At 50.8% G+C, this 15,691-nt stretch overlaps 1 protein-coding gene across 2 annotated transcripts in view; it reads right to left on the bottom strand.

The window, feature by feature from the left end:
• Positions 1-15,691, bottom strand: part of NPC1 (NPC intracellular cholesterol transporter 1) — a 39,574-nt gene that overhangs the window by 14,188 nt on the left and 9,695 nt on the right. The window contains exons 2-10 of one of the 2 annotated variants that reach the window (XM_054724521.1): positions 15,337-15,459; positions 14,378-14,484; positions 12,252-12,427; positions 7,129-7,296; positions 6,351-6,600; positions 5,020-5,093; positions 4,137-4,507; positions 3,013-3,239; positions 2,077-2,177 (exon numbers count right to left, since the gene is read on the bottom strand). In XM_054724521.1, the coding sequence (XP_054580496.1) occupies positions 2,077-2,177; positions 3,013-3,239; positions 4,137-4,507; positions 5,020-5,093; positions 6,351-6,600; positions 7,129-7,296; positions 12,252-12,427; positions 14,378-14,484; positions 15,337-15,459 (1,597 nt within the window). Of the gene's footprint in view, positions 1-2,076; positions 2,178-3,012; positions 3,240-4,136; positions 4,508-5,019; positions 5,094-6,350; positions 6,601-7,128; positions 7,297-12,251; positions 12,428-14,377; positions 14,485-15,254; positions 15,285-15,336; positions 15,460-15,691 lie in introns of those variants that run through there. The other variant, XM_054724522.1, reaches the window with a different exon arrangement.

The following is a 15,691-nucleotide window of genomic DNA, read 5'->3' as shown; positions in this document are numbered from 1 at the left end:
ACGCCCTGCGCTCTCGGAACAGAAGTTCTGAAACGGTGCCTGCGTAGCGTGGAGAACAAATAAAACAGCTCTCTAGCGGAAGCAGGCACAAACTGCCCTTCAGGAAGATGCCTTTTTATTTTATTCCGCAGCGCACACTTCCAACAGAGCGGCACGGTGCTGAGAGCATCCCTCTCCTTCCACGACTCGAGTTCTCTTGGCCTTGGCCCTGCCCCTCCTGGGTCTCCTGCCAGACTCTCCACAGAGGCACAAGCAGACACATACCCTCCCCTCCTTCTCTTTTATACAACAAACACGCACTCTTCTGCACATTATGCTTTTAAATTCGTATCTTGAGACTGTTTCCTTTTAGTACAGAGCTTCCTTATTCTTTTTTCTGCTGTACAATATTTTCTAGTATAATTTAACCAATCTCCCACTGATGGATATTTTTACAGTTTTTAAAATCATCAACAAAGTTACTACAAGGACTAACCTTCTATTTTTAATATGCAAAGTACATATACATAGAGTCAATTCTTTTTTTTTTTTTTAATTTCTTTATTGATTAAGGTGTCACATATTTGTCCTCTCCCCCCATTCCCATCCCACCCCTTCCCCACGCATGCCCCAATCCCCTGTTGAACTTAACCGTTGGATAGCTTATATGCATGCATACATGCATAGAGTCAATTCTTACAATCACCGAATCAAAACGTTTGTGCATTTCTAATTTTGACTGATTCTCCCACATTGCCCACCAAAATTGCTACCCTATTTTTCATTCAACAAAATACTTACTGAGATCGCCTTTGTGTCCAGCAGGACTTAAGTACCATGGGTACATCAGTGAACAAAAGAGATGAGACCCCTGCCTTTTCCTGGAGTTTAGATTCTAAGCACAGTTTGCATTCCCCACCTGTGGCTTCCCCTGCCATCACCCATCGAGTTCGAGTTCCGAGCTCCTCGACCTCGCTCACCTGTGAGGCAGGAGGACTGAGTGCTGCACGTCGCTGCCTAGGAGTGGGGGAGCATTCCCCTCTGTAATGTAAGCCATTTTTGTTCCTTCTCTTGTTAACTTTCATAAGGCTCACCTCCTTTTCTTTTTCACAAGAGCTCTTTATATATGAAAGAAATGCTATTACGTATACTAACTTTTCTCCAGCTTATTGCTTTTATTGTTTAAAACCTTATGACGCTTGCTCTCCATGTAGGAATTTAGAGTTCTCACGCAGTCAAATCCATCAGTGATTCCTGTGGCGGCTTTGAGATTTATCTTGCTAGAAATGCCTTCTCCATTTAAAAATTGTTCTTAAAAATTCCTCATGTATTTTCTTCTAGTCCTTTAATAGTTTCCCTTCTTACATTTCAACCTGGGGTCCATCTGGAATTTATTTTGGTGGAAGGAATAAGGTGGAGATCAGATTTAATCTGACGGCTGTGACGAGCAAGCTGGTCGTTCCCACCATAGAAATGGCACTTTATTACGGGCAGAGCAGGGCTTACACACAGATCACAGCTGCCAAGGAAACAGTCCGCCTCTGCATTAGGGTGGAGAACCCACAGTCGCCGTAATTAGGCTCCAGGTGCCAGAGCCGCCGTGTGAGTCAGCACCCACGGCCGTGCCACCCATCCCCAGGTGCCGACTAACTGCTCCTCCCACCTGAAATGTGTCCGAGTTCCTAGCCAACTGGTTTAGAAAGGAAAGAACCCACCAGTGTTCCGGGTCCCCACCTTCCACGGTGTCTCTTCCCGTTACCGGGGTTCTCAGCCTGAGGTCCCCGATCCCGCGGGGTCCTACAGGTGAGCTCCTAGGGTTTCGGGAGCGCCCTGAAGCTGCTGCACTGCACGTTGTGCGAGGTATGCAATTACATTATTCTGGGGACACGCCCTTAACTTTGCTCAGCTTCCTAAAGTGTGACCTAAAAATCGGCTAACACTGTCCACCTTTCCTACATCCAGAAAAGCCCAAACCCACAGGAGATACTGCATTTGGGATCTAAGAAACAGGAAATTAATACGAGGGCTCAATGTGTAAAGCCTTTATGACTTCCACTGGACTGTCCATCAGAGGCCAGGTCCACCATCCTCACTCACCGTCATAGCCTCCCAGCACCAGCCACGGGAACACGGGCCCCCCAAACGTCCCCAGGCAGGGGTCGTGCAGCACGCTGGTGTCGTTCAGCGAGGCAGGGGCCCTGCGAGGAGACAGCCCGTTAGAACCAGCCTCGGCCCTCCGAGACCTGACCGCTGTGCACCCGACGGTGGATCAGGCTGCATTTAGGAACACGGACGGGCAGAACTTAAGGTCCCCACTCCAGGCGCGGAGTCAGAGCGCTCTGCTCCTGAGACGCGGTGCCCGCCAAGGTGGCCAAGAGCACCTCCCTGGGGAAGAACAGCCCTGGTGACGTCTGACCGGCTGCACAGGTGTGTCCAGGCCAGGGCAGGCCGCCCAGCAGAGCCTGCCTGACCGCCTGAATTATGAACACTGCCAGCCAGACACGCCTCCTGCAGAAGCAGCTTTCCTGCCCGAATCTAAACCTGCCCCCGCCGGCCGCCCTCGGCAAGGGGACGCTGCCCGTTCATGACCATTCCTGTCCTGACGTGAACGTATGTGAACGCTAAGGAAAGCACTGCAGCGTTGACGTTTGTGTGTGTGGTTGTGTGACAGGTGGTGCCACGTGTTATCAGTCCAGACACGAGCTTCGGCAGAGGCACCTGCCGCTCCTCGACACACAGACACTCGCCCGGGCCTGGACTCGCCGCTCCGTCCACTGGGGACTCTTCCTCCGAGTTCACAGGCTCCCCCTTCCTCTCCCTCTGAGCAGGCCCCACTCCTACAGCCGGCCGCCCTGCCTGCCCTCCTGGCTCACCTTCTGCGCGCCCGCCTCTGCCTGCCACCAGGGCTGCATCCCTGCCCCCTCCGTCGGGACATCTGCCTCTGTGCTCACCCAGGCTCCAGGCCCACGCGGGTGCAGCAGCAGCAAGTGCTCGGATGTCGGTGGGGGAGCGAGCGAGCGACCTGCCACCTACCGGACACAGTACAGCAGGTGCGTGTGGTAATCGGCATAGGTGAAGAAGTCGTCCCCTATCGCGTGGTCCAGCACGGAGTGGCTGTTCTGGAAGTAGTTTAACACACTCAGGACGGTGCAGTTCTCGTTGTACGGGGAGAGCGGGGCCAAGCAGATGTCCTGGAGGGTCACGGTCTCGTTGTTGTAAGAGGCAGTGATGTGTTCAATGGCTGTTTGTAAGTCAAGAACCTGAAACAAGATACAAATCCGGAAACGTGTCAGATTTCGCTCAGGGTTTGACTCACCCCTGCTGCAGAGGGGTCAGAAGATAGAGTACTTGGGGGAAACCCTTCCCAAGATGGAGCCGAGCGGACGAGGGCTCACCATGGTGGGGCATCTGGACACCCAAGACGGCAAACTGGGATGGGGGCCCTATATTGAGGCATCCAGAGAGATGGGGAGGCGACCCCATCACCAGGCAGAGCACATGAGCCTCATCCCTCACACCCTTCTCCAGCAGTGGCCAGCAGGGAGCAGCAGTGACCGGCAGTGAGCAGCAGGGCCAGCAGGGAGCAGCAGGCCTTCTCCTCTGACACTCCTCACACCAACACCCCCTGAAGCCCAACATTTAATGTCGTTGTGCAATCGCTGATTAAACAGGAGGCGGGAGGCAGTGTGTCCACGGCACCTTTCTCTGGGGCCAGTGCGATGGGGAGAACAGAGGAGCTCGTCCCAGATGCCTCAACAGCTGCAGCCAGTGGCACCATCACCGCTGAGGGCAGAGCCATGGCCGCTCTGCCCAGGGCCCTGGCCAGGCAGGCCCAGGCCTCTGGGTTCTAGCGCATTATCTTTAACTGCCACTGGGGATTCCCAGGCTCCCAAGGGGAACTAGAACAGTCTCTTCAGCACAGAAACACTCACCCCAGCTTCTAGAAAGAAGCAAGACCTACCTCATGCAGCACATTCAGCAGCGGGTTTTTCGTTCATTCAACACCTGTCATGCACCTTCTTGAGGACTCGCGTTACTTTTACCACAAGGAGTTTTAATATCCCACTACAGCCAGCCCCACGCTCACAACCAGAGCTGGTGGTGAGGCCGGCAAACCACCCTGTCCCCTGGACCGATGTCTGCCAAGCGCAGGTTACCTGGTGCAGAATCCCTTTGTCCAGTGGAGGTCCGAAGGGCACGTCGGACCCCGAGGGGTACGGCTCGTAAATGTGCACGTCGGTGTGTGGCGCCTGGATGATGAGCTGCTCCGTGCGGAAGAAAGGCCCGAAGTGGGTGTCAAAGTACTCCTTCTCCAGGCGCGCCTGGCTGCTGGGGGCCGACCACAGGTCCACTGGGCTGGTGGTGACGCGCATGAACACCAGGCCCGAGGAGCAGGCGGCGATGAAGGCCAGGGAGGAGAAAATGACGCAGCCGGGGTTTCGGACGCAGAAGGAGCCCCACCTGGTGAAGAGCCGCCTCAAGCAGCCCTCGAATGCGGCACCGAGCGGGTCGCAGCAGGAGGCCTCCCCTGGAGGAGAGGGGGGGCTGGTAAGGGCCGGGTCATTCCTGAACGTTGGGCAGGGAAAGCATCAGCTACGCCTGCACCTGGCGGGAGTCCTGCCTGCACCTCCCCGTGCACCGGCCCTCAGCGTCCTGCCTGCCCACCATGACCGCCATGCCCATCCCACGAGGATGGGTGCTCAGGTACCCGCCTCTGAAAGGCTAGCTCTCTAGCACCCTGAGCTCAGCAGCTCCGTAACCTTCCCTGCTGCTCCTGCCTCAGCCCTGGTCAGCACCCAGCTCTGCCCCGCCCTCGGTCCCCGCCCATGGTCCCCACCCTCGGTCTCCGCCCTCGGTCACCCATGGCTGCTGGTAATTGCTTGGCTCCGTCCTGCCGCCCGACTGGCCTGTAACGCACATGGCAGGGCCTGTCTGTCCTGCTCAGAACTGTCTTCAGCCCGAGCACAGTCTGTCCCCACAGGCGTATCGACACCCACACCAACACAACCCCAGCCCTTTCATTCAGGGACAGGTGCCTACCTGTGTCGCTGACATTTATCGGGAACGCTATGCTGCTGTCGATGGGGGTGTACTCGGAGACCAAGTACCGCTTTCTGGAAAGGGAAAGCACGTGAGTAGCGTCAGGGATTTCAGCACAAGGAGGTCTCCTGACATCCCGCCCAAAGCCGACTTCCTCATCCATGGTCCTCTCCCCCAAGTTCACAGAGCGCTCGCGGAGCGTCCATCTGTCTTCCCCGGACACTGATCAACGACAGAGAGAAACAGGAACTCCACAGCGGAGCCCGGAGACACCACCAGGGAGGGGACGCGTGGCATCACGTGCCCCCGCAGGACATGCTGAGGAAGATGCCACAGCAGGTCTGTGAGGTTCCTGGTCAAAACCCACAGCCTCACCCAACCACGAGGAAATAGCTGTAAAGCCAAATCGAGGGACATTCTAAACAGCCGACCAGGACTCATCCAAAGTGCCGAAGTCATAAAAGGGGAAGACTGAGGCTACCTGTCACAGCTAGAGGAGACAGGAAACACAAAGGGATGCAGTGTGGGGTCCGACACAGGGAAACGGGTTAGGGGTTTTCATCTTGTCTGCAGCTTAGCTAATGTTATCCCACTGTCATTCCAGGGCTCTGGGAATTATAAACGATGGGCTATGTAAGCTGCAACATTAGGGGAAGCTGGGTAAAGGATAAAGTATGAATTAAGACCACACACACACACACACACACACACACACACACACAGCACATCTTTGTACCTTTTTCCTAAGTCTAAAAATATTTTAAAATAAAAAGTTAAATAATCTGTCCTAAATCAAGATGCAAATATCTGAAGGGACTATAGCAGTGATGGCGAACCTATGACATCACCATTTCTGATGACATGCTGAGGCGGCCGCATGCCGAGGATGAAACATTTGCTGCTTCTGAGGATGAAACATTTGCGAAATAATGTTTTTTCCTCAAAGTGACACACTACCCGAGTTATGCTCAGTTTTTTGGCGAAGTTTGACACACCAAGCTCAAAAGGTTGCCCATCACTGGACTATAGAATAGTATTGCATTTAAATAAATTTGGATCAGATTAGGTTCCGAAGACTTTCTGTTGAAGAAAGGGTGGTCTCTGCATGGTGCTAATTCACATCATTTTGAATCATCAGTGAAACCAGCTTTTAACGTTCCAGTGTCTGCAGAGGCCCTGATGGTTTCCTGTTGCCAGACATAAGCATCCAGGGATGGCTTTAGTGCAGAGAACGGTTTCCCGTCTAACTGCCCACGGTCTGCCGCCTGAGCTGCCGTGCAACGTGGGTCATGCTGCTCTTCTGACTCGGAAGGACAAACGGAACGGCTTACCTATAGCACCACACGGCAAAAACTGCTCCAAAAAACATGAGCAAAAACGCCATGTAGGTGGCCCACATGATGACGAACATGGCGTCCAAGCCCCAGATTCTCCAGGGGACGGGAGGGGGCGGCGGCTGGGGTCGGGGGCCGCACACGGCCGAGCAGTCCTGGCAGCTGCAGGGCCCGGTGACCTCGTCCACGGGCTCGGCACAGCCCTTGGTGGCGTTGTTCATTGGCTCCATCCCGTGGGCCGGGAGATCTGCAGCAAGGGCGGCGTTGAGTGAAAGTCTCAATTTAAAAACATTCCAGAGTTTGCGTTAAGTCCCACTGAAACCCAATGACAAGCACACTGAGGCATACAGGCCTGGAGACTCTGTCTGACCAGACTACGCGCTGCCGCTTGGTCCTGTAAAATTCTACGTTGCTGTGGTAACTCCGAGCATAAACGGTTTTGTCACTGAGATTCGAGTGTCTGCCTTCCAAGGCCCGATTCCCCGAGGAGCGAGGCTGACACTAGCGCAGAGCTCCTGAAGAGGCTTCCGTAAGGACTTTGGCCTCTTATTTTTTAAATAAAAGCCCAGATTACCCTTTCAACCATGCAGCAATACCTCAAGGCAAGTCTTCCTCCTCCTCCACTCCCCTCCCCGACCCCGGTGACCCCCGGTGACCAGGGCAGGACAAGTGCCCCAGCGCTCGGGAGGGACATCCAGGCGCTGCCTGGTCCATCTCCCTGCTGCACTGACAGCTCCTGGGCTAACACCCTAATGCGCCCCCTGAGCGTGCCCACCTGAGAAGACGGGAGTGATGGTGAAGGGGGCCTGGCCGTTGTCCTTGTTGAACATGTACTCGATCCAGTTGGTGGCGTTGCAGGCTGCGGCCTCCTTCCCGCACAGGAGCCCCAGGGCCTTGTCGTTGCTCGAGGGGGCCTCCACGTCCCTGCAGGCGTTGTACATGGCTAGAGGAGAACAGGGGAAAGGCTGAAACGCCGCTGCCGTCACGAGGCGAGACCACAAAGGCCCCATATGTGACCTGGAGGTCCCGTGCACCGCGGGCAGAAGGCAGGACGGAGCAGCCACAGAGCACAAGGGCGGCATCGGAGATCGTCCCTGACCCAGCTCATCACTCCCACTCGGCCGATTCCAGTCACACACACAACAGGCAGGAAAGCCAGTCCCCCAGGGAGTCACACTGCCTCAGGAGCAGCTCCCTCCTGCACGGAGCAGCAGGCTGAGGACAGAGCGCTAACAGCTTAGCGCCGAGGAAAAAACCAAGATGGCGGCATAGGTAAACACCTAACCTGAAGCCTCGCACAACAATTTCAAAAATACAACTAAAAGTCAAAATGGACATCATCCAGAACCACAGGAAAGCTAGCTGACTGAAACGCCCACAACTAGAAGGAAAGAGAAAACCACAAGGAAAATCAGAGGAGCCGTAAAAGCCTGAGGTACGGAGACATGGGCGCACGCGTGTGCGAGGAGGACGGAGCCGGAGAGGACAGGGCGGCTGAGTGCCTGGCAGGCATTCTCTAGCGGAAAGGAGATAAAAGCTCCAGATTGTGCTGAACCCCAGCTCCGACTGCACTGAACCCCAGTTCCGGGCGAGACCCTGGGGAGCCAGGCTCATACTGGGGGAATCTGGGCTGTAAGGCGGAAACTCAGGGGAGCGGCGAAAGGCAGAGCTCCAGAGGCGCGCACGTGAATGCGCGCAGAAGATGGACTGTTGACTGTGCCGCTGAATTGCCCTGGTGGGAAGGAGACAAAAGCTCTGGACTGTGCTGAGCCCCAGTTCCGACTGCACTGAAACCCAGTTCCGGGCGAGAACCTGGGAATCCAGATTCATTGGGGGGAGAGACTAGACTGTTTGGCAGCGGGCAAAACTCCAGGGCGCCTTTCTCTCAGAGGTGCTTGCAGGGAGTACAGAGGGACACTGAGGGACACTGAGACCCAGGAACCTCATAGGGCGGGGCTGACAGGAAGCCAAGGCTGTAGGCTCCACCCTGAAACTCCGCCCCATCCAAGCTGAGCACAGAGGCTTTTACAATTTTGCAAGTCTAGTTGAATAAGGCTGTCTCCCAGCATAGACACAGCTGATCCTCACAGCCAATTGGCCTGGAGGTCAAATCCTCCCAGTGTACCAACAGCAATCAAGGCTTAACAACACCAAGACCTTGCACTCAGCCCACAAAGGGGGGTACCAAGAGCGACCACCTAGGGAGATTGGGGAAGCTGAGCTACCGGCCCCTATAGGTCACTGACCACACAAAGCCACTCCATCAACACAGGGAGGCAGCCAAAATGTGGAGACACCGAAGCAGGTCACAAATAGAAGAGATGGAGGAAAGTAAACTAATGGATGAAACAGTGTTCAGAACCACATTTATAAGGTTACTCAAGAATCTTCTAAAAACCGCTGAGAAACTTGAAGAGACCTTCAAGGACCTTAATGAGAATACCAAAAAAATGGAAAAGGACCAGTCAGAAATTATGCATACACTGTCTGAAATAAAGAATATACAGAAACTCAACTGTAGATCACCGTACCCCAAGAGTCAAACCAAAGATCTGGAACATGAGGAAGCAAAAAACACCCAACCAGAGAGGCAGAAAGAAAGAAGAATCCAAAAGTGTGAGGATAGCGTAAGGAGCCTCTGGGACGGCTTTAAGTGTACCAACATCCAAATTTTTGGGGTGCCAGAAGAAGAGAGAGAGCAAGATACTGAAAACCTATTTGAAGAAATAATGACAGAAAACTTCCCCACCTGGTGAAAGAAATAGACCTACAAGTCCAGGAAGTGCACAGAACCCCAAACAAGAGGAATCCAAAGAGGACCACAACAAGACACATCATAATTAAAATGCCAAGGACAAAAGACAAAGAGAGAATCTTGAAAGCAGCAAGAGAAAAACAGTTAGTTACCTACAAGGGAGTACCCATACGACTGTCAGCTGATTTCTCAACAGAAACTATGCAGGCCAGACGGGAGTGGCAAGAAATATTCAAAGTGATGAACAGCAAGAACCTACAACCAAGATTACTCTACCCAGCAAAGCTATCATTCAGAATTGACGGTCAGACGAAGAGCTTCACAGACAAGAAAAAGCTAAAGGAGTTCATCACCACCAAATCAGGATTACATGAAATGCTGAAGGGTATTCTTTAAGAAGAGGAAGAAGAAAAAAAAAGGTAAAGGTAAAAATTATGAACAACAAAAAGACATCAAATACATACCTACCAACAAGTGAATCTAAAAATCAAGTGAATAAAAAAATCTGAAGAACAGAATGGACTGGTGAATATAATAGAATCAGGGACATAGAAAGGGAGGCAACAGACAATTCTCAGGGGGAAGGGGGTCTGAGGGGTGCAGGAAGAGATTGGACAAAAATCTTACACCTATGGATGAAGATAGTGGCGGGGGGGTAAGGGTATGGGGTGGGGTGGGGAATCAGGTGAAGGGGAGCTATGGGGGGCGGGGGAGAGGAACACCTGTAATAATCTGAACAATAAAGATTTATTATAAAAAAAAAAAAAAAGAGCTTAGCGCCCCTCGGTCAGTAAAGCTGGTTCCAGAGAACTCTGCGCAGGAAACTACACGTGTTTTATTCTTCCTGATACACTGTAACAGAACTGCTCTCTCACTTTCACGTTCAGATTATAACTGCAAGTGTACAGGAACACACCTGACATCTGTGTATTTTATTTCTTTCTAATTTGTCTGGCTTACATTTTTCTTTTCTTTTCCTAAGTCTGGAGATTCATCTCATCCGTTCTGGAAAGTCCTCAGCCATTTTCCTTTGCTCACTGTCTCTCCCCAACTCTCTCGTCTTTTGCCAGAGCTCCTCCCTTTACCCCCCGTGTCACTTCCTTAGTGATCTGTACGTCTCTGCTGGTCTCTGGGTAATTCCATCACATCTCCCAGCTTGCCATTTGGTTTTCAGGTTTTTACTTTAGTAAATATTTCAAGCACACAGAAACATGGAGAATACAATCACAATCCCATTTACTCACCACCCTCCTATACCCACCTTACTATTTCACATTTGCCTCAACATTAAAAAAAAAAAAAAGACTAAAGACACAACTGAAGCTCTGACTCCCTCCCTCTGACCATCCTCCATCCTTAAGGCAACCACACCCTGAATTTGATGCTTATCTTTCCTAGGCATGCTTGTGCACTTCAATGATATGTCATATTCATAAATATATAGTGCTGTTTAATATAAACAACATAGTAACATGTATATTCTATAACATCTTCAGTCAACGTTTTAAAGAGTCATTCATGTGACTGCCATAACTCTCATATATTTGAACAGTTTTAAGTATTCCATTATTGACTATGACTATGCTCCAATATATTATCCATTCTCTTAATTAGCATTAGTGTCTCTGATTTTTTATGTTTCTAAAGTTTTCCAAGGTTAGCATTTTTAATCTAAACATGTTTTAGTATAATGTGCAAAAACAGAAACTAGATGAATAGAGCAGTCAGTTCTCTCACTCCGTCTATCAAGTAGCACCTTTCCCTTCATCATTAGCAGCAGCACTCCTGTTCCATGGACCGATGTCCACATGCAGGTTCAGAATGACCACTCTCTGATCAGCAGGCTGTCTTTTATGTCACATCTTTTGGCAAATTTATTCCTAGGCATCTTATTTTCTGCTGCTTTCCTGAGTGGGACTTTTCCCTATTAATTTCCTATTAATTTTTTGTTATATTTTTATTTTTTAAAAATATATCTTTATTGATTTCAGAGAGGAAGGAGAGGGAGAGAAAGATAGAAACATCAATGATGAGAGAATAATTGATCAGCCGCCTCCTGCATGTCCCCTCCTGGGGATCGAACCCGTAACCCGGGCATGTGCCCTTGGCCAGAATCAAACCTGGGACCCTTCAGTCCGCAGGCCCACGCTCTATCCACTGGGCCAAACCAGCCAGGGCTTTTGTTATATTTTTAATTGATCATTACAGTTAAAGTTGTATGTGCTCTTCTAATCAACAACTTTGTCAAATTCTTCCTCTCTTACTTTATAGGTCATCTTAGGCACATTATTTAGCTGTGTCTGATCTGCTGCTTATCTTTTAGCCCATTTAAATGACTATTTCTCATTAATAGATCCAGTTGGTCCTATTTCTAATCTGTTCATTCTCTTTCCCTAGAATCTTACTCTTTCAAAATTCTTTCATTTCCGCCCTAACCAGTGTGCCTCAGATGGATGAGCATCGTCCCATGCACCAAAAGGCTGCCGGTTCGATTCCTGGTCAGGGCATATGTCCAGGTTGCAGGTTCAATCCCCGGCTGAGTGCTTGTAGGAAGTAACCAACCAATATTTCTCTCTCCATCAATGTTTCTCTCTCCCTCTCCCTTCTCTCTTTCAAATCAATAAAAACATATTTTTTAAAAATTCTTTCATTTCAATGATTTTCAACAAACATCATATGGTCTTTTTCAGATTGTGCTATTATTTCTAGTTGTTGGAGTACCTTCTCCCTGGATTGTTACACCTGCTTACTTTCCCTTATGGCAATCTGTTTCTTCACAGCCAGGTCCTCTCCGCCAGCTACTCTACTCTCCACCACTCTCCTCCGTCTTGTAGTAATTCACGGAGTTACACAGTTCATGTCCAACAGAACCACAGTTCCACTGTTTCTAGAATGTACAGAAAAACACTGGCACACACTCAGAATTCCCATGTGGAATCGTAGTTAGGAAGCAGTTAAAGCAAATCTCCTTGTTAAGGAGGCTGTTTTATAGGGTGAGGATACAAGCAGCAACAACCTGCATGTCATGGCCAATGAAACAAACACTGTCACTTTCACACAGTTGACAGGACAGCAAAAGGGAACAACCTGATCCACAGCCCGGATAACAACTGTAAAAGAGGAGTAATTAAAAGTGTACTTACCATTGGCAAAACTCTCGCCAACATAGTACTGCAATTCCTTTACGTTTGTTTTATTCTCGTGGGTCACAGGATCCACGTACTCTTCGGTTTCTGTAACGTTCAGAAACTGACTTTGTCGAGGGCTACATGTCAGCTCACAAAATAAGTTCATCAGGTTATAAAAACAGGATGGACATCTAGAGAAAAAGGAACCACACTTTGTATGATGTCACAGATAACAGGACTAACAAAAGGATGATTTAAAATAGGAAAAGCATATTTAAATTTTATCGTAAAATGACATATGAATTATCATGAGGACTCGTTAAACCCACCACTGTAAACCTAAACCCTCGTGTTAAAATAAAGGCACCTCTCTAAACACGGCCCTTATTACTACATCGATGCTGTCCAGATGCAATGTCCAACAGCAAAATGCTTCTCTGAATTCTGCCCTTTCTCATCTAGAGAAATGTTTTCTATGACGTGAAGCTAAAGGGACTTAACAGCCTCTCGGTGACAGCGAGGAGACTCAGCCTACCGAAGGGCTCCCCAGCCCCAGCTGACCCTAGGCCTCCCCACACAGGAGCGCGCCGTGGCCAGAGGAGCAAAACCACAGCTGCCTGCGGCCTCAGGCTCGAAGGTGAAGCTCCTGGTGTGGGGTTTTGTGGCGAAAGCACGCTCTCCTCTGTGGCTCACAGCTCTCTGCAGAAAGGACTGCTTCATGGGACCTGCAGCACAACCCATCACAATCGCTCTGGTCCGGGCGGGCGGCCACTTGGGACGTGTTCGAGGAAGGGGGACCCAGCCTCAGAGCCCTGGTGTTGTGAAGACAAAGACACACATCCTGACCCTCTCAGGAGTCCTGTGCGCTACTGTGACAACAGCGGGCAGGACACCGGCACCATTTAAAGGAAAACCACCTTTGGTGCAGTTTTCCGTCACGCTCCACCAATTACAAGCTCCCTCCAGGCTACGAATTTAATCTCCACAATCCTCGATCTGACGGCTGCATGGCCTTCCACATGGCGACTTCTCATTGTTTCCATTATGGATAAAGCTTTGGCACCGCTGACAACATGGAGACAACGCGGTTACCTCTGACACCATAATGCCTCCCCTAAGAGGTGCTAAAGAAACGAGTTTTGCCGAGCGGTGGCTCCGCTGGCTCCACAGGACATGCCGCCCAATCAGATCTTAACTTTCGATCAGTTATTAAATTGCATGTCGTCCTGGAAGGGCGATTGAGGGACTGTTTCCCTCTTTACCGGCAACTTAAACTTCTGGGAAGAAGCAGAGTCCTCGGTGGACGCCGACTTGGGCCCTTCACCTGCAGTGATCTCTGCACAGAGAAGCAGGCCCTCGTCATTCGTCCTTCCCATCGACCTTTGACAAGACCAGTCCGCTTCCTCTGCACGTGTGAGAACTGCTGCGTGGCTCAGACGAGAACCTCTCAGTAACCCTCGCACTGCCCTGGTCACAGAGCACAGACTGCACAGCACACTGATTTCGACAAAACCAGCCGGCTACGCCAGAACAATCCTATCAACAGCCAAGGCCAGCTCTACGGAGTCCTGGCCTCAAGCACATCACCTCACCCAGGAAGAAAACCGTGTGCAAACCCAGGGAGGCAAGGGTGGGGGCGATGCGAGACCCCGCATGAAGGTCTGGGTCAGAGACCTGAGCAGAACCCCCGGGCGCAGAGGCTCCGTGGGGAAGGACCTGGTTAGTCCCAGTGCAGAGGCCCTTTGGGGGTGCAGACAGCTCAGAGGAAAACCAAGTATAACTCTGACTGTAAGTAGCTAGAAGAAAAGTAAGTCTGATAATTACTACTTTACCAGAAAGTACTCATCACTTCTGGAAGTCTTAAGATTGCTTTCTCAAAATAAAACAAAGCCTTTTAACGGAACGGGAATGTGCCTGCTAATCAGGGCAGGAGGCCCTGCTCAGCACCTTCGTCAGGCTCGATGGCTTTGAGGGAAACCACACACAACAAACCAATGTTCCACAAGTGACTGACAGCACAAGAGCTGAGCTCCTACGGCATCTCAGCGACGTTATAGCGAAGCCGTTATAGGAAAGGGCCTTATTCGAGGACCTGCTGACCGAACACCCGTCTCCTCCTGCTTGCCTGGCGGCCGACCTACCTGGACAGAAACTGGAGAGGCAGCTGCAGGCTGTCCTTCAGGGTCCGGAGCTGCTGCACATCACAGCAGAGGCTGACGCTGCCAAAGAAGAGCCCCGGACAGAGTTCCTTTGGGGGAGAAAGCGTGGGAATCAGGGCAGCGCAGTCCACCACAGACAGTCATCACCGGGGAAACAGCCAGCTTCAGTCACCCTTTCCCAAGCACAAGGATAAGGCCCTCTTTGCAAAGTCCTTGCAGAATTCTTGTAAAAGCCCATCACTGCACTAGTTCAAAACTAAGGATTCACAAAAGTAGGGACATTTCAACTTCTTCTCTTATTTGAAAGCTCACTCTCCTCCCTTGACCAACCAGTTCACCTTCTCCTGGTGCTTTTTCGTTTACGCTGGACCAGAATGCTATTCACTGTGTATTCCGGGAGCCACTCCAGGGTAGGTCAATGCCTTTAACTGTTTGGATGAAGGAGCAACATCTCCAACACCTGCTACCACGTCAAGTTGATTTTAGATACTTACGCCTCTAAACTAGTCTTTCACTTGATTTTTCCAATTCTTCCTAACATCTCTGTGTACCAGGGATGGTGAAGGAGACGACAGAAAACAGAATACTGGTAGCAGCCAAGTCCACAGGCTCTCAGAGGAAAACCAAGGAAACACTACATGAACGGAGGACAAGGAAGCCACAGCCACGTGGCTACCTAGTCCATTCAGGTCCTGAAATCCAGAACCAAGCTAAGCTAACTTCTAATCCATTTTGAAGAAGGTGCCAAGAGCACATCTGAGACACCAGGATCAGTCCCTAAACAGTGACCTGCTATTGAGAAACTTCACGGGAAAGGCATAAAGTCAGCCCGGAATATCAACCCCTGGAGTCGTCTTACCGTCTCTGTCCTCATATGCTGCAGTGGTTTCGGGTCAGAGTTAGGCCTGCAGGTGTTCCCAATGCCCAGAGGACGTGCTTACCTGCACTAAGTCATACCCGTCCTTTGGCAGTGGCTTCGGGGGCCCGGAATACTCGCAGTTGTACCTCTTATCTCCAGAAGCAATCCCACACTCTCCATACCAGACGCAGGACTGCGGAAACACCTGCAGGGTCAACACAAAAACGGTTCACCAGGGCCTCAGGGTAAAACAAGTCTTAGCAGCAGAAAGCGCCCTCTCAGCTCCCACACAGAACCTTCCAACGTCACCTGTGAAGGAGGCGACAGCAAGAGGCACTGCTAGGTCAACATTTGAAAATAATTAGTAAGTAAAGCAAATGCCACCCCAAAACCTGGTCAAGCACGGCAGTGAAGGAGGTAACAGAAACGACCCATTT

Source organism: Eptesicus fuscus, chromosome 12, assembly GCF_027574615.1.
Source record: "Eptesicus fuscus isolate TK198812 chromosome 12, DD_ASM_mEF_20220401, whole genome shotgun sequence".
Lineage (NCBI taxonomy): Eukaryota > Metazoa > Chordata > Mammalia > Chiroptera > Vespertilionidae > Eptesicus > Eptesicus fuscus.
Note: the sequence above shows the minus strand (reverse complement) of the source record. Positions and strands in the feature narration are given on the sequence as shown.